At 38.1% G+C, this 26,653-nt stretch overlaps 2 protein-coding genes and 1 long non-coding RNA gene across 3 annotated transcripts; 1 reads left to right on the top strand and 2 right to left on the bottom strand.

Moving 5' to 3' along the window:
• Window positions 1-56: 56 nt before the first annotated feature.
• On the top strand, window positions 57-15,314 carry gpaa1 (glycosylphosphatidylinositol anchor attachment 1). Its single transcript, XM_052128790.1, has 14 exons — window positions 57-139; window positions 238-308; window positions 839-943; window positions 1,052-1,231; window positions 3,861-3,972; window positions 4,249-4,396; window positions 4,994-5,095; window positions 6,640-6,836; window positions 6,919-7,115; window positions 9,182-9,335; window positions 9,690-9,758; window positions 9,930-10,126; window positions 10,642-10,812; window positions 13,364-15,314. Exons 3-14 carry the CDS (start codon window positions 870-872, stop codon window positions 13,605-13,607), a joined length of 1,845 nt encoding a protein of 614 aa, XP_051984750.1. The 5' UTR covers window positions 57-139; window positions 238-308; window positions 839-869; the 3' UTR covers window positions 13,608-15,314.
• A 2,260-nt stretch (window positions 15,315-17,574) lies between these two features.
• Window positions 17,575-21,966, bottom strand: LOC127644816 (gastrula zinc finger protein XlCGF8.2DB-like). Its single transcript, XM_052128212.1, has 2 exons — window positions 21,713-21,966; window positions 17,575-20,586 (listed from the first exon to the last, which is right to left on the bottom strand). Exons 1-2 carry the CDS (start codon window positions 21,777-21,779, stop codon window positions 19,673-19,675), a joined length of 981 nt encoding a protein of 326 aa, XP_051984172.1. The 5' UTR covers window positions 21,780-21,966; the 3' UTR covers window positions 17,575-19,672.
• A 1,005-nt stretch (window positions 21,967-22,971) lies between these two features.
• Window positions 22,972-24,851, bottom strand: LOC127644830 (uncharacterized). Its single transcript, XR_007970727.1, has 3 exons — window positions 24,767-24,851; window positions 24,133-24,456; window positions 22,972-23,245 (listed from the first exon to the last, which is right to left on the bottom strand). It is a non-coding gene; the product is annotated as an uncharacterized LOC127644830 (long non-coding RNA).
• Between the last annotated feature and the right edge of the window lie 1,802 nt (window positions 24,852-26,653).

Consider the following 26,653-nt stretch of genomic DNA (forward strand, 5'->3'; position numbering starts at 1 on the left):
TTTGAAAGCTCCTGGGACATAAGCCCCGCCCATTTAGCGGAAGTTGGTCCGCACCGTTTTACTTTCGACTAGAAACACGGAACAAAACTGAGAATCAATGAATATATTGAAGCTGCAGTCTAATGCTCGATTTTTCACGGTAAAATCCAGACACACAGACGTGTATATTCCTCAGTTTTTACTAAACGATATCGCAGGTGTTGTGATTGTTTTAACATTTTATATTCTCATTTGCAGATGATGAGCTGAAGTGTGCATTCATACAGCGGATCAGCATTAACGCCTAATAAACCACACAAAGAATCCAGGTAAATTAATCTAAAATTAATGCTGATAATAATGTCTTGCTGTTTAATGTATGTCATTTGACTAATATGACTTGCTACCCTGCTGGCGTGTTTGATAATCGACACTCGTAATTTTATGATCCCTTTTTTATTTTTGAATTTGTGTTTTTAAGTAATATTTATTTAATCGATTTGGTAACACTTTCTTTAATGATTTTAACCAAAAATATCGTATACTACAACTACTCAAATTAAATTAATGTTCCGGGTTCAGAACAAGAAAAAAAAAATCTGTGTTCCAGTGAGGCTTTGATAATGGAAGTGAATGGGGCCAGACCATAAATGCTAAAATGTAGGGGGTTGTGGGGAGGTAACATGAGTTAATGAATGAGTCCAAATATTATAATTTTTTCTGGTATATTATACCAAAAATGCTTATTGAGCTTAACTTGTGTTGAACCCCATATATTCCTTGAAATCCTTTGTAATGCTCAAGATGCACTTGTGTGGTAAATATTCACATTTTGAATTGTATAATCATCTCATCACAGGTCTTTTGGAGTAGAGCAGCAGGTTATCATCATGGGTCTGTTGTCTGACCCGAATCGCAGAAAGGCCCTGACCAACCTCCTGACCCGCCTCAACACACCCATATGGTTGGTGCTCATTGTCCATTGAAATAACACCATACTACTCGTAACCCTCCAGTTTGACTGTTCCACCTCTTTCTGTTCCTTATATGGTTCTCTGTTCATTTGTTTCAGTATGGTGTGTTATCTGGCAGCCATAGTCTGGTTCATGGGTCTGGCGTTTGAGCCCTTCACGCTGCGAACGTACATGTCAGAAAACGCCATGGGTTCAACCATGGTGGAGGAACGGTTCCCATCTGGAGAACGAGCGCTGTCCACTGCCAGAGAGTTTGATGGTCACAAAAAAAAGGCTGGGTGAGTATCTGTGCAGAATAAGTGCATCTTGGATAATAAGGTCTATTTAAGTCTTTGTTTAAACTTTTTTTGTGTGAGAGTTCTACCATGATACTATCATGATGTTTATATACTTTTCAACTTAAATACAAATGTAATTTTTTTGAATGAGAGTTTTTGCTTTACAGCAGTGAGAATATATTCAGAAGTAATTAGAAAATAATGTCACTGTACAAGAAACCTTACATTTTTTTTTTTAATCAAAATTATCCAAATATAATTTCTGATTTCTTTCTTTTGATTTTGGGGCAAAATATGACAGGCTCCCTTAAAGGCCGATCCTTTTCTCTGGGACTCTGTAAAGAGGTCATGAAATGGAAAATCATATTTTCCATGATATTTAGACATATAAGAGGTAACTGTACTATAAAAACTTAATGTCAATTTCAAAACTAAAAAGAGCATGAATAATTCCCACTTTTTGAAACGTCTTGTTTTGAAAACTATGTTTGTGACGTCACGAGACATTGCTCATTTGTATTTACATGCCCCACAACATGTCATCGCAGCCTTGGCCCTGCCCACTGCCCTTCAGTTCATATCGTAAACGGAGGGAGAGAGACAGGCCTAGTGTGTAGAGGTCTGCAACCAGACCCGGGCCCATTGGGACCTGAGAACCCGACGGGTTTCGGGTGGGTTCGGGTCAGTTTTTCAAATATGACTTCGGGTTTAGGTCGGGTTCTGGTTTGGTCGGTCTGCTGAACTTGTTTCGTGCTCTCACTCGCAGACTCGCACACAAACAGATAGGTAGGGGCTGTTCACACTGAATGTGTTTTTGCATGTATCTGTTCTGTTTTCCCCTAGTTTTCCTATGTAAACACATGGTGGAGAAAAGTATTTGATGGTTGCACCACGTCTCGCTGTTTCTTCAGTGACTTACAGGACTGGCACTTTTTAAACACTGTGTCAATTTGTAAGAAATAATTTATCCCCTTTTCTCCCAATTTGGAATGCCCAATTCCCACTACTTTGTAGGTCCTCGTGGTGGTGCGGTTACTCACGTCCGTCCAGGTGTTGGAGGACAAGTCTCAGTTGCCTCCTCTTCTGAGACAATCAATCTTATCACGTGGTTCATTGTGCATGATACCGTGGAGACTCGCAGCATGTGGAGGCTCATGCTACTCTCCGCGATCCACACGCAACTTACCACGTGCCCCATCGAAAGCGAGAACCCCTAATCGCAACAACGAGGTGGTTACCCCATGTGACTCTACCCTCCCTAGCAACCGGGCCAATTTTGTTGCTTAACGTCATGTCAAGTTAAAAAGAACTTTGTGATGCGATTTGTTTTTAGCGCAGGTGTCACAAAGATTCAACAATCTGAACAAGTTCAGGCTGCATAGATGTGACTGTTGCATTGTTTCATAATATACCAGATTGTTCTGCACCAGGTGAATTTTCAGCAAATAAACGGTGAGGCAGTGTTTTTTCCCCCTTCTGCTCTAGTGCACAAAGGGGCTGCTGCGCCATGTTAAAACTGTACATTTACTGTTTCAGTACTGTTACGAATGTAGCCTATATGCTTACATAAAATACAGTCTACTGCAACAGTACTTGTTAGGAGAAGAAATGATATAGATAGTGAGCAATGGCGGGTGGGTTTCTGCTTATTCTCTTGACGGTATCATTTGGGCCGGGTAAGGACGGGCCACATGGTCTCTGGTACGGGTTTCATTTTAAGGCCCGTGCAGACCTCTACTAGTGTGACCAACAATTCCTAAACCACAAAGGGGAGCCATCTGGACTATTTTGAAGTTTTTTGTGCATAAAACATGCATTACACAGACGTCTTTGACTACAGTCGTGTATATTTTAAAAGACGCAGTGTCAAGTTACAACTCAGAAAAGGAGACTCAGATCGGCTTCATTCAGCTTGCTGTTCTTGCGGCCATCTGCGCTATTTTTAAATGATGGTGTATGCAAACAAGCACTAGCTGCACATCTTTGACCGCTTGGATGCGTACCTGCTGATCTGTGCCTCAGTGCACCTACGTGTGTGCAACATGTTTTACCGTACTATGGACTGTGTATGTGCGACTCATATCAGCGTGGACTGCTTGTGAACCAGTCATAATACGATACATGTGCTGCAAAAGAACTGTTATTGAAGAGGAATGGGTCAGTTAAAAACACCTGGACTTGACTGCAAAATCATGAGTCAACGGTTTCATTCATGAATATGTCATATACTGGATGCGATGTGCGTTATGTGTAAACCCTGACATTTAGTTTTATAATGTTGTGGAGAGCTTGTGCATTCTCTTCCATTTGAGTTTCAAATATGGCTGAATTTGAGGCACTGCACGATGTTAGCCAATCAGAACAGCTGCTGTTTACATTGACGTTTTAAGTAGATGCTGAGGCCAAAACCAAGCGTTTTAGTCAGAGGGCCAGAGACAGGGTGGGAAATTATCATTTATTATTAAACTATGACCGTTTGGTGCAAAAAACTTTACTGACATTATCAGTGGACCTCAGGGAAGATACTAAAAATATTTTTACAAATAGCATTTCATGACCCCTTTAAGATTCAGGAACAAGGAGATGGACATTCCTCCAGTTTGTTTTTCTCACTTCTCTTTTTCTCTAGTGGCATGCCAGTGGAGTGGTTAGTTAAGACGATGCAAGCGAGAGGACTGGAGGTGTTCACTCAGAGTTTCTCCCGTACGCTGCCTTTCCCCGATGAGAACAAAGAACGTTACGTGAGTCTTTTTTACAAATGTTTATGTCTGTATTAGAAACGTACAATGGCATGAATGTAAATATGAACTTTATTATGCACAAAACATTATGTATACACATCATACATTTTGATTTGCTGACATTGTTTATTTGCTGTTTGGAGAGAGGGCATGTGGTTGAAGGGAGGTTTCAATCTTTAACAGTTAGCTAAACGCTTGCAATTGATTAACGCATCTTTATTTGTGCTTGAGAAATGTATGTGCAATCCATTCAAATACATTTTCTCATTTATTCAGATGGTTCGAGGCACAAACGTATATGGGATATTGCGGGCTCCTCGCGCTCCTCGGACAGAGGCACTGGTGATCAGTGCGCCATGTAGTCCTGGCAACAGCAACAACCAGGCGGTCGGGCTCCTGTTGGGTCTTGCACATTATTTCAGGAGTAAGATACTTCACTCTATGAACGTACTGAGATTTTCAATTTGATTTCATGTTGCAATTACTGCTGCGGCATTTAATCAATATAATTAAGAATGAATAAGGAAGTAAATAGAATGATTGTTTACTTGAATATATGCACAGAGAGGCTTTACAGTTGTGAAAAATGCATTTGCATGCATAACCATTTGAAAAATGACTGAGACGAGCTGGGTGATGCAGAATGCACAACCCAAGTTTCCCAAAGCAGAAATTGTTTCCTCATTAAAACAAGTTTTACTCCTAATGAAATGAAAAGTCATATTGAAACGCACGCACACACACACACACACACACACACACACATCTGTTGCAGGGCTCCCTGTTCTTCTATTCTAATCTATTCTAACATATATATATATATATATATATAGGTCTTCCGCTAATACGATCTTGTATAATCAACTTTGATCATTAAAGAATCATGTTGCATGTTGGCATTAAAGAATAGCTACATTTAAGACTCTTTATGCATGAGTTCTGACTTGCACCCAGCACATTTATGATGTGTACTGAATTATCAGAATAAATTGATCTTTTCTGCTCCACTTCTTCCCCACAGATCAGGTTTATTGGGCCAAAGACATCATATTCTTAGTAAATGAACATGATCTGATTGGTATGCAGGCCTGGCTGGAAGGCTACCATCACACTAACATTACAGGTGTGTACAGATTGCACTTCACAATGTGAAAATGAAAACCTGTTGTATTCCAGACCATGAAATCCCTTTAGTCATCGTTATCGACCAACAAAAATGTTAGTTGTCGAATAGTCGTTTGATCCTGTTTAACGTAACCTGAGATAAAATATTAAACTAATGATGACACGTGAGAGCAGTGCTGCAGCTCACGCCTGATTGAGAACAGGAAGAAAACTGCTACCAGTCCAGGTGCACTCCAAACTTTCCAAACAGCTTCAGGTGACGTATGAAGGAATAATACAATATAAGTACAGAAGCACTCTCGTTGTGTAATCAGCGGAGCTGCCACTCTACTGAAGCAAAACTTGCATGTCGAGCATCTTTCAAGGAAACACCCCGGCGTCAAATAATACGGAAGCAGATCATGTAAATAACTACAAACTCGAAAACTGTCATCTCTCTATGAGCGTGAAGTGTCCTGATCTAAGGGGGAGAGATTGAAACTGCACCCGGCTGACTCACACTCCGTCACGGGGACGCTCATCCCTCAAGCACGCACTCTTAATGCAGCTAGATTATAACGTGATTGCTCGCAACTTATTGAATCATAATATATGTCACTGTGTTTCTTATCGTGAAGAAAATTGGCAATACGCAACTTTATTAATAAGAGAGTTCTGTTTTTTTGGGATGCTCCGATACCTGGATCGGTATCGGCTCAGATACTGAAGCTTTTAGACGGATCGGGTCAAGCTCAAAAATGGCATAAAAGAACCATTAAAACACAAAGTAGTTCATATAACTTGCGCATTTTATTCAAAGCCACTTGAAGACGTGCGATAGCTCTGTGAATCACAAAAGGCTGTGTTTAATAAGTAAATGTATAAAATGCACGTGCAGATCCAGCGCGTTATTGAATGGTGCTGTTCTGTTTACACACACTCGCGGCACAATATTTGAGCACTACTCGCGAACATCATCTCAGATGTAGATGCTCAATAGTTCGGTTCACTTATATGTATTTAGAACAGCACTGGAGGTGCATTTTACCAGAATTTTAAGAAGAGGCGAATTAAACTACTGTGAACTTGCCTACAAACAGACACATACAGGACTTCCTGGAGAGTTCCGAATGTCAAAATAAAAGCGTGAGGGTTTAAAGGTTAAAGGTGCACGATTGAGCTATATTAATATTAAAATATATTGCTTCTCAAATAAATGTAGCTTGTTTTAAGGATGTTTAGACAATTTTTAATGGAAAACGACAAAAACACTTGATGATAGGATTATTTGTAGTGAATTTTGTACTGAATTAAACTTAAAAAATGTTCCCTTTAATTCAGTCAATGTCATTTAAAGGTATTTTTAAAAGATGATTTTGCCCTCTGTATTGTTAGCAAGCATGATTAATACAACCTTTTAAGAGGGGGCACAAGCTGAATAATCGATTAAGAGCTGATGATTGATCGTTGCAATAATCTTTGAATAATCATTCATATAATCATTAGATTAGCTGATTATCAAACTAATCATTAGTTGCAGCCCTAATTCTAATGTTCATGCAGGAATAGAGTACTCGCCCCTGCAGGGTCGGGCGGGGTCGATTCAGGCTGCCCTCTCATTGGAGCTCAGCAGTGATGTCATCACCAGCCTGGACTTGATTTTAGAAGGGCTCAATGGTCAGCTGCCCAACCTCGACCTGGCAAACCTCTTCTATGCATTCTGCCAGAAGTTAGGAGTTCTGTGCACCATTCAGGGAAAGGTAAGTCACTTTGGATAGAAGAGTCTACTAATGACTTGTTAACTTGCTAAACACTTCAGATATACTGTTCATTGTCCCTCAGCTCCAGAGGAATGACTGGGACAGTGCGGAGGGCTACACTCATGCAGCTCAGACCATGATGCTGATGGTGCTGAAACAGGCCAGCGGGCATTCTTGGGGTGATCATGGACTCTTCCTGCGCTATCACATTGAAGCTGCTTCTATTCGGGGCATCAACAGTTTCAGACATTACAAGACGGATGCTACCACCATTGGCAGGTTGGTTTTGTGTTGCCCACACGGCATTTGAAGTGTGACCAAGTCTTAGAGGTCTGTAATACCATTTTTGGATATTGCGTATAAATGCAGCATATAAATGAAAAGAAGCAAATACATTTTTTATTTATTTACTTTTTATTTGAAAAGAAGACATGCACTTAAACTGTGATGTATATTACTATCCAATTATGGCGATTAATTGTCTGTTTTAGGGCTTTTGCGATTATGCCAATTAGTGTTGTGAAAAGTACTGGTACTTTGGTACCAAGTCGATACTAAAATAAAAAAGATGTAATGATACCAGTGTTTCTGCAGTATCGGTAGTACCGAGCACTGAATCTATCCGGTACCAGCGCACAGTATGACTGACACACGACAGCTTTAAAATGCTCACAGGTTTATTTTGAATGCATGCTCTGTTACTACTTGTACACTGAAACGGACAATTAATCAAATTAAAATCATGACATGCCCTAGTATTATTTATTAAACCAGTAAAGGCAGCAATCTTACATTGGAAGAGATGTGTATGTATGTTAAATAAATCCAACCTCTCATCCACTACAAACTACACAAACATTGAGAATCATTCACGTTGTCCAAGCAGAGTACTTATCCATTGTGAATCATGTAACATATATATTTATATAATTAAAATCACAGCATCTGTGCTCTAATCTCAGCTCAGCTTTATTTCACATTTAAAACAACAGTTAACCAAAGTGCATCACAGTAATACAATATAAAACATAACAACATTTCAAAATGACCACATACACAAACACCAGTAATCTAAAATACAAACACTCCAAACCTGTTTCCTACACAAAAGTCAGACTTAAAGGCCAGTTTAAAGAGATGCGATTTCAGACGTGACGTAAAAGTCTAGAGTGATCACACTGTGCTGTCGCAAACTGTTTATCCAGAAAAGTGAAGCATACGGCAAAAAACACGTCATAATAAAAGCACGATTCTTCACTTGTTAAAAGTTTTAAGAATTTATTGATTAGACACCATTTTGATGATGAAATTCAATTAAACTTTTAAAAAAATATATTAATTATTATTAAACTATAATTATTAAAATAATAAAAAAATAAGTAACTGGTGTGTTCAATGGCACATTAGCATATTTTTGCCGTGGTATTGAAATTGGTATCGAGAACCGTGAAATTGAACTGGTATTGTTTCCGACTACTGAAATTTTGGTGTTGTGACAACACAAATGCCGATTAATTGTCTGTTTCGGGGCTTTCGCGGTTAGGCTGATTAATTGCCTGTTTCGGGGCTTTCGCGGTTAGGCCGATTAATTGCCTGTTTCGGGGCTTTCGCGGTTAGGCCGATTAATTGCCTGTTTCGGTCGGGGCTTTCGCGGTTAGGCCGATTAATTGCCTGTTTCGGTCGGGGCTTTCGCGGTTAGGCCGATTAATTGCCTGTTTCGGTCGGGGCTTTCGTGGTTAGGCCGATTAATTGCCTTGTCATCAAAGTGATTGAAAACTTTTACCAGAATTGTTTGACATGCTTTTGCTTCCAGACATAAAGCATCTGTCACGGAATGCTAGCAACATGAAGTTCATCACAGCATTTTGTCTGTGTGATCTAAACCCCAAGATATTATTTACATTTAGGAGCCACAGTGGCTCCAAATAATTTTATTTTGCATGAATTTCTCCAGAAGTAATGGTTTTGTTTTCTTAAGCACATGGGATGGAAAAGATGCTTTATACCCAAATTGTTTTTGCGATATTCCAATTTTGCACACAAATGAAATTCTGAGCTTGAAAACATGACTTGTTAAGAGACGCTTTTTTGCCACACAATGGTGTAGTTGTGACATTTACCAACAGGAGCTAAATGCTTAAAAGTCAGGCCAAACCTTGATCCCCTGGAATAAGTCAACTTGTGTTTTTTGCAGTGTAGTCTTATATATATTTTTTCACTGGGAAAGTCACGTAGTGAAGCCACTCTCATGCGTTCTAAATGTTCTGCGATTTCTTGATCATCCATTCCTGTATTTCATCCATCAGTCTTTAATTTCTCTTTTTCTCATCACCTCTGTATGACAGGTTGCTGGAGGGAATGATCCGTAAACTCAACAATCTTCTGGAGCGTCTTCATCAGTCGTACTTCTTTTATCTCTTACCATCACTCTCTCGCTTCGTCTCCATTGGCTACTACATGCCAGCGTTTGGCCTCCTGGCAGTCATCTTACTACTTCGAGTATCCACATCTGTCTGTTTGATGGCCTGTAGAATTCTTTCTATTAGACCTGGGCAATAGTTGAAAAAAAATCTCAGTATTTTCTTATTGAAAACAAAATAATTTACAAATATACAGAGTAAATATTTGATATATTAGCCAGCCTTATGCTTTATGAGCATACAGCACTATTTATGGAAAATACTATAGATGTGTATAATCTAGATTGGTGTAATTCATGACTATGTTAAACTACTCATCTGAACAAAACTCCTGGGGCCAGTAAGCCATTACCCATTATGCAATCCAGAATGTAACTCCAGTATTTGATGTGTAACTCAGGGCTGACTGTTAGACTCCTTTACTTCAGTGCAGGCGTTGGACCTCTGGGTTAATCTTGGAACACCAGCTCTTGCGGAGGATGGAGTTAGTGAAGTGGAACAGGTAAATCCCATGTCATCTTAAGGTGCTCTACTTTTTAAGGTTTACTCTCAGAAACTGAGGAAATTTCAGTCTTCATGTCCTTAACAACAAAATGTAATAAATGCATCCCATTCAGTGTTGGATGCCTGGTTTCTCATTACATAACATTTGTTTTCTCTCGTTTCCCACCAGGCATCCAGTCTGGGGGTGTTGTCAGTGTTGACTCCAGTTGTCATCAGTCACCTGACTGGTGTGGCACTCTATCTGTGTCCTGTTCAGATGCAGGAAATGGCCGTGGAACACTTCCCTGTGTCTGAAACTGAAGCTGTGGTGCTCACTGCCATTGCCATCTATACTGCAGGGCTAGCGCTACCACACAACACACAACGGTACACATACACAATCAGTTCAAATTCTAGTGATTTCCCTACGGAGGCATCATTGGCTCGCTTCCAACTTTAAGGCTGTTTCTAAATGTAGACCACTTAATTATGCTGCCTTCTAACATATCTCATTTTGACCCAATTGTAAGGGGGCAATTACTTAATTCACTGCGATTAGCTGAGAGAAAAAATAACAAAACATAAGTATAACAATAAAGATAACAAAAATAAATTGTATTGATAAAATATAGTTTAGTGTTGTTAAAATTGATTATTTATCCCAATGTTTGTTTGTGCTATGTATTGTTGTTTGTATTAGTTTCGCACAGTTAGCTTAGCAACATGCTAATGACCATGGTCAGAAATTAACCAGGGCTCGATGCAAAAATGCTACCAAAAGTGACAAAAATGCCTTAAATGTTTTTAGATATGTAAATTGTTGGGGCTTTTTGCAAAAAAATTAATATTCCAGGTGGTTATTATTGTATGTATTTTTGTATGATGTTGTCTGTGTCTGACAGGTTGTTATCTGGAGATGGCACGGAGCTGGGCTGGAGGGTGCTGAAACTCACGGCTTTGCTCTATCTGGCTGTGCTGTTGGGCTGCACAGCCCTCATTAACTTCTCTCTGGGCTTCATCCTGGCCATCACACTGGTGCCTATCGCTGCTTGCGTCACGCCATACATGTCCAAGTATGAACCTCGTACTAACACTCACTGTTGCATACTTATTGCAGTTAGACTGATATCAAGAGATCAGGGTGGCCGAAGGCTGATTGTTGGTGAAGCTACTTTCAAATTGTTACTTCCCATGCTACAAGCTACTGAAGGTGCACTCAGTAATTTGCTGCTCATTAAAAATAGGTTTACTCCTGTAGGAATTAATGGTATTTTGAAAAATATGTATAAAATCATGAGCACTCACATGAGATGAGGGAGGACTCTAGTCAGATCAGTAACCGTATAAAAGCGGTTTTATTGTAAATGGGGCAGGGGCGCCCTCATGGGGGCTGCCATTTTAGTCTCACATGACCAGCTGAATACTACTCGTGTAATCTTAGTAACCATCTTGGTATTGGACACTTTCACTCTTGAATTTAATTAATCATGGCTTACTGTGAATAGTGAATTTTTACAGTGGCATCTGTAACTGAAAACCAAGCGACACTATTGTTGTGGAAGTAACAGAGCTATTGAAGTTATTAGTGTTGATACTTTGTTAACTTCTCCCCTAAACTGACTGACATACGTTTTATGAAAGCAAATTAGATGCACATAAAAAGAAAAAACTCAACTCAAACAAGCACTTATTGTAAACAATATTTATTCAGAATTCATAAAGAACAGAACATTTTACCATCCATTGATAATACTGTTGCAATATTTTGGAACTACCACTACAAAATACTCTTATTTGCCAATCCTGATAATCTCAAAAATAATATACAGAATGTAGAGCTGTGCTCTTGAATATTTTGTTTACTTGTTACTTAGTTTATCAAACAAAACTCTTGAATATTTTTTTTAACCTTTCAAAGCTATGAACTTTGACTTGGGCAAATCCAGTAAATGTATCTTCCTCCTGAAGTGTAAAATGTAAAGATGATACTTACACTGGCAGATGTCTAGATTTTGCTGTTTCAGAAGGAAATTGGTACTTTAATTCACAAAGTGGCATTCAACTGATCACAAAGTATAGTCAGGACATTGTGCCATGTGATAAACAGCACCATCACTATTTGAAAAAAGTCATTTTTGATCGAATCTAGACAGGCCCCATTTCCAGCAGCCATCACACCAACACCTTATCCTTGAGTAATCATTCTAAATTGTTCATTTGATTTTAGAAAATCACGTGTCATTATATCAAACAGAGTTGAAAGATATTTGGTTCATTAAATGAAGCTTAACATTGTCTTTGTGTTTGAGTTGCAACAGTATGCAATAGACTGGCATGTCTTAAGGTCAATATTAGTTAAAAAATGGCAAAAAAGAAACAGATTTCTCTAGAAACTCGTCAGTCAGTCATTGTTTTGAGGAATGAAGTCTAGTCAATGCTTGAAATTGCCAAAAAACTGAAGATATCATACAAAGGTGTACACTACAGTCTTCAAAGATAAAGGACAACTGTCTCTAACAAGGACAGAAAGAGATGTGGAAGGCCAGATGTACAACTAAACAAGAGGATAAATGCATCTGAGTCTCTAGTTTGAGAAATAGACTCCTCACATGTCCTCAGCTGACAGCTTCATTGAATTCTACCCGCTAAACACCAGTTTCATGTACAACAGTAAAGAGAAAACTGAGAGCTAGAATGTCAAGGATCTTCAAAGCTGTCATTGATGCACACTGGAGGATTTTTTGATGAGAACTCTTTGAAGTAGTTTAAGAAGTTCTGAAATTTGTTTCAAATTGTAATAGTAATTTTTCACGTTATTAATGTCCTGACTATACATTGTGATCAGTTGAATGCCACTTTGGTGAATAAAAGTACCAATTTCTTTCCATAAGAGCAAAATCTGTATATTATTTCAAACTTTTGGCCGCCAGTGTAAGTGTTTAGCATTTTTTAGATTTCAGTATATGCCCTGTCTGCATCTGAAGGAAAGATTACTTCATATTAATGATGCATTCTATTAAGGGTGTTATGGTTATAAATTTAGGGATATACCAATTGGATGCATTTTAACATGATTGGTTTTAATTTATTTGGTGCCTGATGGTTGATTCATAATTTTTTTTCCCCCCATTTTCTGCAATATTTTTGGGAAAATCTGCTAAATTAATTTAAACTTATTAAACAGAGCTAAGAGTGCTCCACTCTTATTGTTAGCTACCAAAACACTATCAAATTAATTACAATATTTAATTAAACAAATTGATATTGTATATGAGCCCTAAAACTGCTCCAGTGAGATCATATTGTAAGTCACCTTGGATAAAAGTGTCTCCTAAATATCTAAATGTAAATCTATTTTGCGGTATGATTTGTTTAACCTTTTTTGGTTATTTACCACTATCTGTTTAGGTTTTATGCCTCCATCTCTACAGGAATTCAGTAATACAGAGAACTACCAAAAAAAACTTCATATTGCGAACTGTACAGTGTGTCGGTTTTATTACGGAAACCATTTCACCCCTATGTTCTACTGAGACAACTGTTTTTATGCTTTGAAACTGGCTGTGATTCCAGTCATATTTCTATAAATACCTCTTTCTGTCTGTGTTTGTGTCTCTCTGCCAGAGCCTGGGGCGTGCTGGCCATGGTCCTCCTCAGTCCTTGCTTCACAATCCTCTACTCTGTCTTTATCTACCAGGAGCTCATAGAAGCTCCTGTCACCATCACCGAGGGCTGGATGCTCTACCTGTCGGTCATCTCGCAGGGAGTTCTCGATCACGACCTCTACGGCTCGCTCGTCTACCCACTTTTAGCCCTTTTCATTTACCCCTGCTGGCTAATGTTCTGGAATGTTCTTTTCTGGAAGTAACAACATTTAAATGTTTGCCGTAGCCGCTGTGGGTCAGCTATTCTTGATCCTAATACCACTGTGTGCCAAAGATTTATTGACCGTAAGTGGACATTATCTCCCTTGAGGGGTTGGCAGAAAGAAGATCAGAGAGAGGATTTAAGGTGTAACGCAGGTCCAAATACAGAGTGGTTACAGATGAAACTTTAATAAATAATTTTTTGGTCTAAGTATTAAGTGGCATGGCCAGTTGGGGGAGGGCTTTATTTCTTGCTTCTGTTGACACATTTTGGTAAGCAATTTGACAAAATATGACTATATGCATGAAGGCTAGGTATGTTTTAAAAGGATGGAAATATAGCAAGTAATGAATTAAGCAGAAATGCGATTCATTGGAAATGCACTGAAAAAGAAATTCCATATTGATTATTCTGATATGTATTTATACGTTTTAAATGCCAAAACTTCAGGAAAATGTTGTGTATGAAAATACTGTTGGGCACCTCTTCAAAAGACTTAACATGGTCTGTCTTGATGAACATTGAGCACGAAGTTAAGAAACTTGATAGGGTACTTTAATATTATGGTATGACGCCCAGAAAGATTACAACAGTTACTAGCTACGTTTCCATCCAAGTTGTGAATTTAATTTAAGCAAAAAATCGTAATATCGCAACAAACAATACGCGAATAAATTGGCTTTTCCATCTCATGGGTTTAAAAGTACAAAATCATCACTTCTGGAGAAATTGTAGGCACTGTGACTTATTTTAATAAAACACTCGTGGTTTAGAGCACATAGACAAAACAGAAAATGAACTCTGCTTATGTCTGGGAGCAACGGCGCGTCACAGTTCTGGGAGCACCATATGTGTCCATCCTTACGACTTTAACATGGATCAATATTACATTTTTCAAAAGTGTCAATAAACCTGATTTTCGGCACAGTTCAAGTGTGTATTCCACTTATTTGCTCTGCGTAGACTTTGGATTTTCAGGACACCTTTATTTCAGGATGACCAGAGCAACATTTCAGAAGTGATGATTGGTCCTCGGGCCAGTTGTGAACGATTTATTCAGTCACGTGACTTTTCTTCAACACGCATCTTGTATTCCTGTTAAATTCAATGGGAGTTTATTTGGTTTGTTTTCATCATAGTTTATACGCATTTCTTCTAATCGAACAGTAACTCAAAAAAATCCAAAAAATATCTTTATCCACCTCAAGCGAGCATATGACGTTATTTAATGCGCATTTTGGAGATTTTATTCACATCTTGGCATTTCCATCCAGCAGTTTTTATGTGAAATCCCAAAATGCGCAAACAAATAAGTGGATGGAAACACCGGTACTGTTAAGTAAAGTTGCTAGCCTATATGATGAGTTTGAACGGATGCTTTCAGACATAGACATTATTTTTATTTTCAATATTTCATGTGAACAGTATCTGAAAGTTTTTTTATTTACACTACAAGGGTTGATGATACAGATGTTATCACTTGATCGTGTCACTTGATTATATCTGTTATGCAAGACGGTCTTTATATGCTCCAGTAAATAATTTTGGCTCTTTTGGTTATTTAAGGTATTGATCAAATTAACTTTGTTATAAACTAAATTATGTGGAAGAAAGTCTGTTTCCTAATTATGTGCGTGTATTAATATTAAAAGAAGGTATCCCACACCTCAAATGTTAATAAAACAACAGGATTCCAATACCTAATAAATGAATACCATTTGAATGAGTTATTTCCTTTATTTTGTCCCCTCTGTGTATTCAAACACTAATGCACAATCTGATGAACGACAAATTCCAATAGTACAATATTACCTGAGGGCTGTTTCACAAAACCAAGATAGCGGATTAAGCCGGGATTTTCCAGATATCCTGGCTGAATTAAGCCGGGACTCGGTTTCACGAAAGCAGTAGCACATAAGTTACCATGGCGATTTATTCTGTGCAGCTAGCCTGCTCCAGACCAGGCTAACAGCCAGGCTTAGTCAATCCTGGTGCCTTATCTGTTCAGTCAGTGGTCTCGCCGATCAGAAACCAATGTGTTTTGTCAGTTATTCCGTTTTGTCATCTATGTGTTCAGCGCAATTTTTATCAGCCTGCATTAAAATACCTCAGATACATATTGGCATTCAGTCAAGTACTATTATTATTGTAACATTATGATGGTAGCCTACCATTATTAATAATAATTATCCATATGGGCATTGTTACTGTTCAATTGTGTTTTTGAAGACTGCTGTTGTTCTAAGTTTGACAGATAGGTCTTTAATAGGCTATTGTATGTGATGAGGGAATTAGAGAAATGGCTGATAAAGAAGCAAAAGTGTTGTCAATCAAGTCAGGCAATATAAGTAGCTCTAAACACATGTTTCGTCCTTTACAATGGCATGCCCATTTTTGGATGACATCGTAGAAGATGAAGCACTTATATTGAGAAGGGCTTTCAGACGTGAAAAAGTGTTTCGGGACAGGTCCGACCCATTGGCTTTTCCCGACAATTACCTGCAAGAGCGTTACCGCTTTTCTGGGGATGGCATCCGCTACCTGTGCAGACTGTTGGGTCCCAAAATTCAACACCGCACCGCATGGAGCCATGCCTTGACCATTTCACAGATGATCTGTATTGGGCTCAGATTTTTCGCTAGTGGTATGTTCCTATATGCAGTAGGAGATGCTGAAAATCTTAGCAAAGCCACTATTTGCCGCACCGTCAGAAGTGTGTATTTGGCATTAAAAGGATATACGCACATCTTCATAACCTTCCCCGGCCACAGAAGAATGAACTATATCAAGGAGGGATTCTACAACATTGCAGGTAACATGAATTAGGCTACACATCACAAAATAAACTTTAGAACAGGTGGAATACTTTTCTTTCCTTTTTTGATACAGGATTCCCTAATGTTATTGGTGCGCTGGACTGCACACACATTAGGATAAAACGCCCCTCTGGTGCACATGAAGGTGATTTTGTTAACAGAAAATCCTTTCATAGTATCAATGTTCAGGTAAGAGTGGGTTATGATTAGACCTACTATCAACTACATACATTTATTATGTGCATTAAATGACCTCAACACTTATTGCTTCAGATGATCTGTGATGCTGACTGCATCTTCAGCAATATCGAGGCAAAGTGGCCTGGCTCAGTCCATGACTCCCGAGTCTTGATCTTGACCTGTTGCCAGGTCCTCTTTGGTTCAGTCATGTTTGTTCTGTATAAATATTGATAGGATGTGTAACAAAAAGAGTAACATAAATTAATCAGCTGTCAGATTCACACATGTTACAACATTGACTTCCACTGTTCATTTTAAGTTTACAGTTGTTCATTTGAGCAAATGACAAGTAACTCCTTGAATGTATAATTATGACGTTTTCAGTAGCTACTTACGCATTCAGTCGATCCGCTATTGTTTGCCATGCCCTTTCTCGCTCCTTTATAATAGCGGCAGTGTTTCCTTTTCTGAGTATGATGTGCTTCAATTCGTCGTAAGTCTCCATTAAAAGATGTTGCTCATTTGCTGTGAAGTATGGCGCACGCAACTTATCCATTGTAGCATCAATGAATCTGTGATGGACCGTGTGGTCTCTTGAAGAAAGCTGTTGACACCCACTTATCTGAATTACTTACACCTGGCTTGACATAGCCGCTCCTCCTGAGCCTGGTTTGGCCTTTGTGAAACTGATAAAGCCAGGATGCACTGATCACACTAGGTCAAGCCCAGCTTTATCTCTTATCCTGGATTTCTAAATTCTGCTTTTGTGAAACAGCCCTCTGGGAGCTTATTTCATAAATTGTTTACAGCATTTGTTAATGTTGAATCATTTCTTAATGTATCAGCGCCCTGATATTTGTGAACCAACATAATTGTGGGTTACTTTGACACAGAAACACATTCTGAGTTTTGAAAAAAAAAGTTATCAAAATAAAAAGACTTAAGCAATTGAAATTGATTAAATCAGCCAACATTTATTCTCCCCAATTCAAAGTAACTCCACACCAGACATTTCCACAGGCAAACTGCCAAACACATTTTTCCGCCCCCTTTTGACTAGAACAAGCACAAACTTCTCTGCTACAGTTAGTTTCCCTCTGAGACATCTCACCTTGTAGGTAAATTCATCCCATATGAAGGGGTCTTCTTTACAGCGTGACACAATCATGTCCTTTCAGGGTTTCTGAAGCAGTAAAACTGTTTTCTTTTAAACGGATGCAGTATAAATGGATTATGAGAGTATATTTATATATAACACGCAAATGATTACATAAATGTATTCCGAATATTCCTGATCATTGTGTCAATGTAATTCAGAGAAAGGATTTCACTGCTTATGGGAATGCCGCCTAATTCACCTCTATTTTGGGAAATGGTGTTAAACTCTTTGCCTTTGGTGTTGATCCAAAATATCCCTAAATGTCCTAAACTAATAGCCCCAATATAAAGCAACGGATACAGGAGTTGTCTTTGGAAAAGCTTAGATATTGTTACAAGTTTATGAAAACATGAAACGCAACATCCAAGTTGAGAATTTAATTTATGAGAAAAACCATAATATTGTAAAAACAATGTGCAAATAGTCACATTTCCACGTTTCCATCCAGCAGTGTTTACGCGATATCCCAAAATGCACATAAACGTGGATGGAAACCCAGCTATAGAAAATGTATTAATGCACTTGGTAACTGGCAGAAACGGTAAGAATGTACAAGTGTATGTGTATGCAGTGGTGGTTCTAGCTTGTATGGTGAACTGGGCGATAGGACGATGTAATCGGATATCGATGATATCTTACAAAAATCCCGATGGGGATTCCAAACAAACATGATCGGCAATATTGGAAAATGGTATAACGATGGATCTGGGAAGTCGCCAAATATATTAAACAGTGACCAGGGTGCGAAACTAGCACCCGCCAAATGCGACGAGGCTGAATCGAGTTCGCAAGCTCCTCCTCCAAATGTATTTTATCCGTGGGTAATTTTGCTCAACTACCCGCAACAGGTGGCAAATGTCATAAAGACACGTGCTTTAAAAAACACACTTTATTATATTTTTTAGAGCAGACAAAAGTAAAGCCGTCAATAGCTATGTTTCCATCAATGCTTTTTTATGCTCATTTTAAAATATCGCAAAAAATCTGCTGGATTGAAACACCAAGATGCGATTAAAATCTCCAAGATGTGCATGGAAAACTTAAACGCTCACTTGAGATGGATACGTTTTATATTTGATAAGAAGAAATGCGCATAAATTATGATGGAAACACATTTACCGAATAAATTCCTATTGAATTTAACAAGATGCGAATCAAAAGATCACGTGACTGAATAATTAATTCATAACTGAACGAACCAGCGGACCAATCATCGCATCTGAATTGTTGCCCTGGTCATTCTGAAATACCGGTGTCCTAAAAATCCAACGCCTGCGAAGAGTTTGCAGAGCAAGTACGTTTATTGACACAAACTTGTTTACTGATACTTTTAATGAATATCTTATAGATCCCCACCACAACGTTATGACGGAGGAACACACACACATAGTGCTCCCAGAACTGTGTGACGTGCTGTCTTTTCCAGTCATGAAATGAGTTAATTCAGTGTTTTGTCTGCACGTCCTAAACCACGTTTATTAATAAATGAGTCACACAGTCGCTACAATTTCCCCGGAAGTGACGATTTAGTTCGTTTGAACGCAAGGGATGTAAACGCTGCTTTATCCGCACATTGTTTTTCAGATTTTTCGCATAAATTAAATTCACACCTTGGATGGAAAGAGCTACTGCTCGTGTCTGATTGGCTGTTTGTTCTGAGGCGTGCAGCGCGAGCTGGAACAGGTCTCGTGGAACAAGCGCATGTAAAGAGTTTTCACTCTGAAAACTGTTTGCAAGAATAATGTCGTCTATGAGAACGCTGCAAATTATCTCAGAACATCTCGGGAGGTGCTGTGAGTCCATGAATATGTCCCATGCCTAAAATCGAAATAATGCATATATATCCTTCCTCAATGTGAGCCCTTGTCAAGGTGTTTCTGCATTATACATTCCCTGGTATGGTTTAAGTCATCATCTCTCTTCAGTGTGAATTCTAATGTGACTCTTAAGGTCTCCTGTACGTTTGAAACTCTTTCCACATTGAGGACACGTAAAAGGCTTCTCCTCATTGTGAATCGCCATGTGACTCTGAAGGTTTCCTTTTTGATTGAAACTCTTTCCACAATGATGGCATGTGAAAGGCTTCTCTCCAGTGTGAATTCTCATGTGATTCTTAAGGTGTTCCCTTTTTTTGAAACCCTTTCCACACTGAGGACATGTAAAAGGGCTCTCTTCAGAGTGAGTAATTGTGTGACACTGGAGACGTCCTTTGCAAGTGAAACTCTTTCCACACTGATGGCACGTGAACGGCTTCTCTCCAGTATGAAGTCTCATGTGATGCTCTAGGTTAACTTTACGTACAAAACTCTTTCCACACTGGATGCATGTGAAAGGCTTCTCTCCAGAATGAGTTCTCAAGTGACCCTTAAGATACACTTTTAGTGTGAAACTCTTTCCACACTGATGGCATGGAAAACAGTTCTCTCCAGTGTGAAATTTTATGTGATTCTTAAGGGTCCCTTTATCTGAGAATCTCTTTCCACATTGAGGGCATGTGAAAGGCTTTTCTCCAGTGTGAGTTCTCACGTGACTCTTCAAGGTTCCTTTCTGAGTGAAACACTTTCCACATAGTTGGCAGGTGAAAGGGCTCTGGCCAGTATGAATTTTCGTGTGACCTAAGAGGTGTCCTTCACGTTGAAAGCTTCTTCCACACTCATGGCAGGTGAAAGATTTTTTGGATCCTGTTCTTTTTTGTGAGAGTTTCTTTTCAGTCTGTGAGCAATTAGAAGATTGTTCTCCAGTAATGACACAATCAGGTTTCCGATACTGATGTTCCTCCTCCAATTCATCCAGATTTTGACTTTCGTCACTCAGCTCCATCAGGTCTAAAACGAACATGGGAACATCACATTTTAACTGTCTTAGCAGTTTGACATTATTTCAAATAATCTTATATTAATATTAGTTTATTAATATTGGTAATAGTTTTGTATGCAGCCTGTATGACCTCATATAAATTGTGAGACAATATTTGTACTTTTAAAATGTCATTTTTTGACACCGTAGGACCATATAAATGAACTGGTTAAGGCAAACATTGCAGTGAAGTGCACTGACGAGCGCAGTTCTACTTGGTTTTTAATGTATACTGAAACAGGAAGTGGGAGTGGGAAATGTCGAATGGCTTGTACCTTTTAAAAAACCTAGCCAATAGGCTTTTTGTTTTCAGCCACACACCTGTTTCCATTGATATGGTGCCGCTCATGTCATTATGAAATCATAAATATGGTATTGACGCTGACTACCACCCCTGGAGTCCAAGGTGTGCTGAGTGACTCCAGCCAGGTCTCCTAAGCAACCAAATTGGCCCGGTTGCTAGGATGGGTAGAGTCACATGGGGTAACCTCCTTGTGGTTGCTATAGTGTGGTTCTCACTCTGAACGCTGCAGAGAATAGCGTGAAGCCTCCACACGTGCTACATCTCCGCGGTAACGCGCTCAACAAGCCACAATATAAGATGTGCGGATTGACGGTCTCATATGCGGAGGTAGCTGAGATTTGTCCTTTGCCACCCGGATTAAGGCGAGTCACTACAACACCATGAGGACTTAAGAGTGCATTGGGAATTCCAAATTGGGGAGAAAATATATATATATATATATATTTATATATTAGGTTTGACAACAGTTTATTTTTATTTTTTTAAATGTGCAATTAGAATTCACTTTTTTTTTACTTCATATAGTAACTTAATTTTCACAAGGGAAAGGGTTTCCTGGAAGTAGAAAGTCTTTAATACTTCAAAGTTAGTAATCTTCACATTCTTCTGTACTTTTTACTTAACTTTATTTTATAAAAGCAAAATAAAGTAATTATACACTTATAAATATAATTGTAACATAACAAATATTTTATCAACTTTAATTCTATTTATTTGTAGTTAAATGTTTCTATTAGTCATTTTTTTTTTTACTATAGTACATGTAAGCATAATGGGAATGCAACACTAACCTCTTTTTGTTTCATTCTCTTCATCTTTTATTCTGCATGCTTCTGTAATACTGCCATCACGCTCCATCTTCACAGAGTTTTCACTTTTAAAATGCTAGAATTAATCGATAGAACGAAAAAGAAATGCAAAGTGTTGATTCGTTTTACTCAAAGAAAAATATCACTCATAAATGTCGCACAATTTACGACAGACCAACAATCAGCGTTTGACAAAGCATTACGATATTACATCCAGTAACACTAAATACATTTAACATTACTTAGCCGCGGCGCAGAACTTATGACGTAATAATCACAGCTGCCCGGGAAGCAAAATAAAAGTCGATTTACACGCTGTCTAAAATCACAAAATGCCTACATATATATATAAATATATATATATATATATATATATATATATATATATATATATATATATATATATATAAAGTTTCCCAAGTAAATATTGATGAAAAGTGACACCCAACAACAATATTTTGCTCATGTGATATTTACACTGATCTATATATATATAACTGGATTGCTCATAGAATTCTAAACTGCCAGCAGTAGGTGAAGCTACCGGAAGTGCTCTGGCGGCCATCTTACTATTCCCTACCGACAGAGGGCATCGCGGCATGTGCAGCGTTTAACCGCGAAACAACACTCACTTAAGGATGTGGCTAAAGTGCCCACAGGTTGTAATTTATGACTATGTACATATTAAAGACACATTAGTCTTTATCCCCATGTAGAGTGGGCATAACGATCATAATCTTTAATAATCAACAGTAAAAATACAACACCAAAGTGTATTAATACCCCTTTTTAAAGCAAAGTTATCCATCTGCAGATTGTTACAGGATGCAATGTTTCTCTGCCTTCATAGTTTAAATCTGTTGCTGCTCCTCGTTCATAATGTTGTCAAATTATACATCTGCATAATTTGCCAACATTATTAATCATTTTTGACTAGATTATATAGTAAATGTGAACTAATTTGGGGGGTGCATGCACATCAACAAAACACACACACAAGTTCATATACAGTGTGTGTGTGCGCATGTATACATATGTATGTATATATATATATATATATATATACATACATACATACACACACACACACACATAAATTAATTTACCTTTACTTAATGGAATTATCCATTTGCATTCATTTCTGGAACATGTACATACCAGCTTGTGAGCATTTAATTATTTCAACAATCCCCTGATCTTTTAAATCATAATTAGAAATAAGTTTATTGACATATGCACACTCAAGGAAATCATACATATTTATTTGTTCAATAACAAAAGCTTCCAAGTACATACAAAAATTGACTTAAACTGAACAATACAACAAAAATTTGCAGATATGTGGGAACAAATCTGCTAATGGATTTAACCACAATCCCACATTATTCAGCTTTCAAAAGAATGGTAGCAAAACATGCCATCAGAGCTAGTGGCAACAGTTCTCCACCGGAGAGCACAGTGACACTGGAGGCGACATCTTCTGATATGCTGGCATTTCAGGCAGTGACGTTCAGCCTGAAACAGAAGACACAGAGAAAAACATCACTGTATGTCTTCCCAGCTTGTCCATGTTCAAAGAGGCTGTGGTGGGGTACATAGCATACAGTTAAAACAACTATGAAGATGATTCTGTGCACTACCTGTTTCATTGAAGTTCATGGATTTTTAATACTTCTGTGTACAAATATGAAGGTGCTTACTGGATCAATGCAGGTAAACGTCATAGTATGCGACTACGCATCACTTTATGGAGAGTTCACAACTTACTAGTTAAGACTTGCCTTAAGAACAGGTGGAGCAACCAAATTAAGCATCGACTTAGATGCAAACTAACTAGTAGTTACGAAGCCTTGAACTTTATACCCCAACTTCAGACCTTACGCACAGCTATTTACTCAACCTCATGTCCTTCCAAACCTGTATGATGTTTTCTGTGAAACACAAAAGATGACATTTTAAAAAATGTTTTTGTCCATATAATGAATGCCATTGGTGACCAAAACAAGCTATTTTGCTCACCATTTACTTTCCTTATATGGAATACAAAATACATTTTTGGGGGTTCTGCAAAAGAGTCACATGGATTTGGAAGGACATGAGGTTGAGTATATGATGACAGTATTTACATATTTGGGTCAACTTTTCTATTAATATTAAATGTTATTACTTAAAATGTTATGTTATACTATCTGAAACACAGTAATTTTATGAGACTTATACTGCATGTTGCAAAAGTATCTTCATTGCAAATAAAACATATTTTTTACTCTGTTAAAACAGCTCTTCAGTGAAGCCAGGCTGACAACTGTCTCCTCGTACAGCTTTTCCTCCTGTTGCAAACCAATTCCAGTTTTATCTAACATTCAGTGCGATGTTTATTGAAATCCAAATGGCAAACTTACCTGGTTTAACTTCAACAATATCCATGTGCTCCTTGTCAGGGCTGGACTGGAAAGAGAAATCGGCCCGGGATTTGACATAACTGGCCCAAAAGTTGTTGGAGGAGAGTATTCGCTAACGCGGCGGCTCGTTTAGCTTATCGCGGCCGACACAGCGACCCGCTCGGTTCTCCCGATGGCCAGTCCACCCTGATCGGCCCCAAAGTGCGTCGGTCCGCCGGAAAAATGTCCGGTAGTCCAGATTACCAGTCCTGCCCTGCTCCTCGTCTATTCCAATTGATCACTTTATAAATGATGCCCGTGAGCTGGTCCGTATTCAGGCCTGCACTGCAAAAAGTACAAATCACACACAGACAATTAATGAAAGCCCACATTAAAGTTATCATATGTAACCGGTGTTGATCTGCAATTAGATATTCAACTTGACCAAAAAAGCTAACTTGGTGAGTTATACTGTTATTCATTGTGGTTATTTTCCTAAGTTAATGTTAGCTGCATAGCTAATATTCATTTATCCTAAGAAAATAACCACAATGCACGTTCAACGTAAACAAAAGCTACAAAACATAAATGTATTCAGAATAAAAACTTTAAAGCCTGCTAAAAATATGTTTGAAAATGTCTACTGATAGCTTACCTCAGTTTCTTAAACTTGTTTCTATTGAGGTAACACGTGCGCCGCTGAACGTAATGCTGCTGCAATAAAGAGTAACATAACACGCTCACATTTAGAATAAGCAGGGGGAGGGGGGGATGAAAGTCAAAATAAATAATGAATTACATATTTAGGAAGATTGCAGTGTATGCAGACATAAAACATTTTTTTTTATGTGACTGGACAGGTAAAAATTACTCACCAAAACAGACGATTTCCCATTGAGACCCACAGGAATACAGAACGTTAGGGAATACCAAGATGGCGGCGCAGTAGCTTCACTGTTGTGACGTCATGAGCTATCCAGTTATATATATATATATATATATAGATCAGTGGATATTTACCTAAAAATTTCTTCTAGCATCACATTTGACAAAGTACAACACATTTAAATACAACCAATGATATCCTTAAAATATAGGATAATTAGTGTGCACTACACTACATCTGGTAGGCCTGTCAATATGGATGGGAGACTTAACTAGAAACTCATTTTTCACTAAAATTAAATATCAAAATATATTTTAATTTAAAAGACATTATTCAGGGATAGTTTAAGTCATTCAAGAAAATTCAGTCATTGTTCAAATAACCTCATATTATTTTCTTTTATTTTCTTAACAATTGTGAAAACATGCTGAGTGATGTCATACAATGGCAGTTCATGTTGACTACCTCTTCAAGCTTCATGAAGGATGCAAAAGTAAAATTCTGAAGTCTAATAAATGATTGTCTACATCTCATTCCTTGTTGTGATGGCATACGATATGTTTTGGTGAGAAACAAACCAAAATCTATTGAATTAGTGAAACTCTTGACTGACTGTTGTTGTCCTGTGATTGTTCATGAGAGTGCATGAGAGCAAAATAATACACAGCCCCACTCTCGAGATGGGGCATTCAAGCTAAAACTCACAATAAAATACACCACAGAAATTAAATGTTGTCAAAGGTTGTCCAGTATCAGAGTGTGTTTGCAGGTGCAGCTGGTTTAATTTGCAATGCACTTGAGAGCCTTGTGCACATTCAGATCTAGTTCCGGATAGCTTGGGATTTAAGTGTCCATCAGTTGAACCCAAGGAACACATTTGTTTGAGAGGCCCCCTTGAAGCAGTTATTTTTTAGCACTTTGGTTTGGAACGACCCTTCAACATGGAGGCCATGATAATTCACCTTTCAAAGTGCCCTTCGGATGCTGATTTATCCTGTTTGGAAAGCAGTGAAACGTGTGATGAAAAGTTGGACCATGGGTTAAAAATTTATTGGAACATGGAAATGCTGAAATAGAGCAAATGTGGTGTGAATCTAACACTTTTACATTAAAGATACAATAAAGACAGACATTTTACAAAGCAAAGGACTGGGATTTTCTAACGTGAGTCCGTTACTTGCTCCTAAAATGCTCTATGAATTTTCATATGACTATTTAGGTCTTCTTGAATTGTGTAACTCTTCCCACACTTATGACATGTGAAAGGATTCTCTCTAATGTGAATTGTTATGTGACTGTTAGTCAGTGGAGCAAACACCATTTCAAAGTTCTCATTGGACCGTCTGTGATACCCTGACATTCAGAATCAGCTTTATTGCCAAGTGTGTTTACACATACAAAGAATTTGTCTTGGTGACAGGAGCTTCCAGTGCATAAACAATACAGAGATAAATAAAAATAGAATGAGAATTGGAATAGAAAATAAAGTGTATATAGAATACACAATAAGACATATATATATATATATATATATATATATATATATATATATATATATAGGTCAAATTATTGGTTGTTTCAAGGATGTATCATACCATTTCTATGCTGATGATGTCCAGTTGTATTGTTCTTTTAACGAGTCTGAGTTTCATCGTT

This window comes from Xyrauchen texanus, chromosome 6 (genome assembly GCF_025860055.1).
Source record: "Xyrauchen texanus isolate HMW12.3.18 chromosome 6, RBS_HiC_50CHRs, whole genome shotgun sequence".
Taxonomy (NCBI): domain Eukaryota; kingdom Metazoa; phylum Chordata; class Actinopteri; order Cypriniformes; family Catostomidae; genus Xyrauchen; species Xyrauchen texanus.

What these genes read in the sequence shown, in the direction of transcription:
- gpaa1 (XM_052128790.1), top strand. Translation starts at nt 870, where the DNA reads ATGGGTCTGTTGTCTGACCCGAATCGCAGAAAGGCCCTGACCAACCTC. An exon ending in CGCCTCAACACACCCATATG is followed by an intron (nt 944 to 1,051) that starts GTTGGTGCTCAT and finishes CATTTGTTTCAG; the next exon opens with TATGGTGTGTTATCTGGCAG. An exon ending in ATGAGAACAAAGAACGTTAC is followed by an intron (nt 3,973 to 4,248) that starts GTGAGTCTTTTT and finishes TCATTTATTCAG; the next exon opens with ATGGTTCGAGGCACAAACGT.
- LOC127644816 (XM_052128212.1), bottom strand. Translation starts at nt 21,779, where the DNA reads ATGGAGCGTGATGGCAGTATTACAGAAGCATGCAGAATAAAAGATGAA. An exon ending in AGAGAATGAAACAAAAAGAG is followed by an intron (nt 20,587 to 21,712) that starts GTTAGTGTTGCA and finishes TGTTCGTTTTAG; the next exon opens with ACCTGATGGAGCTGAGTGAC.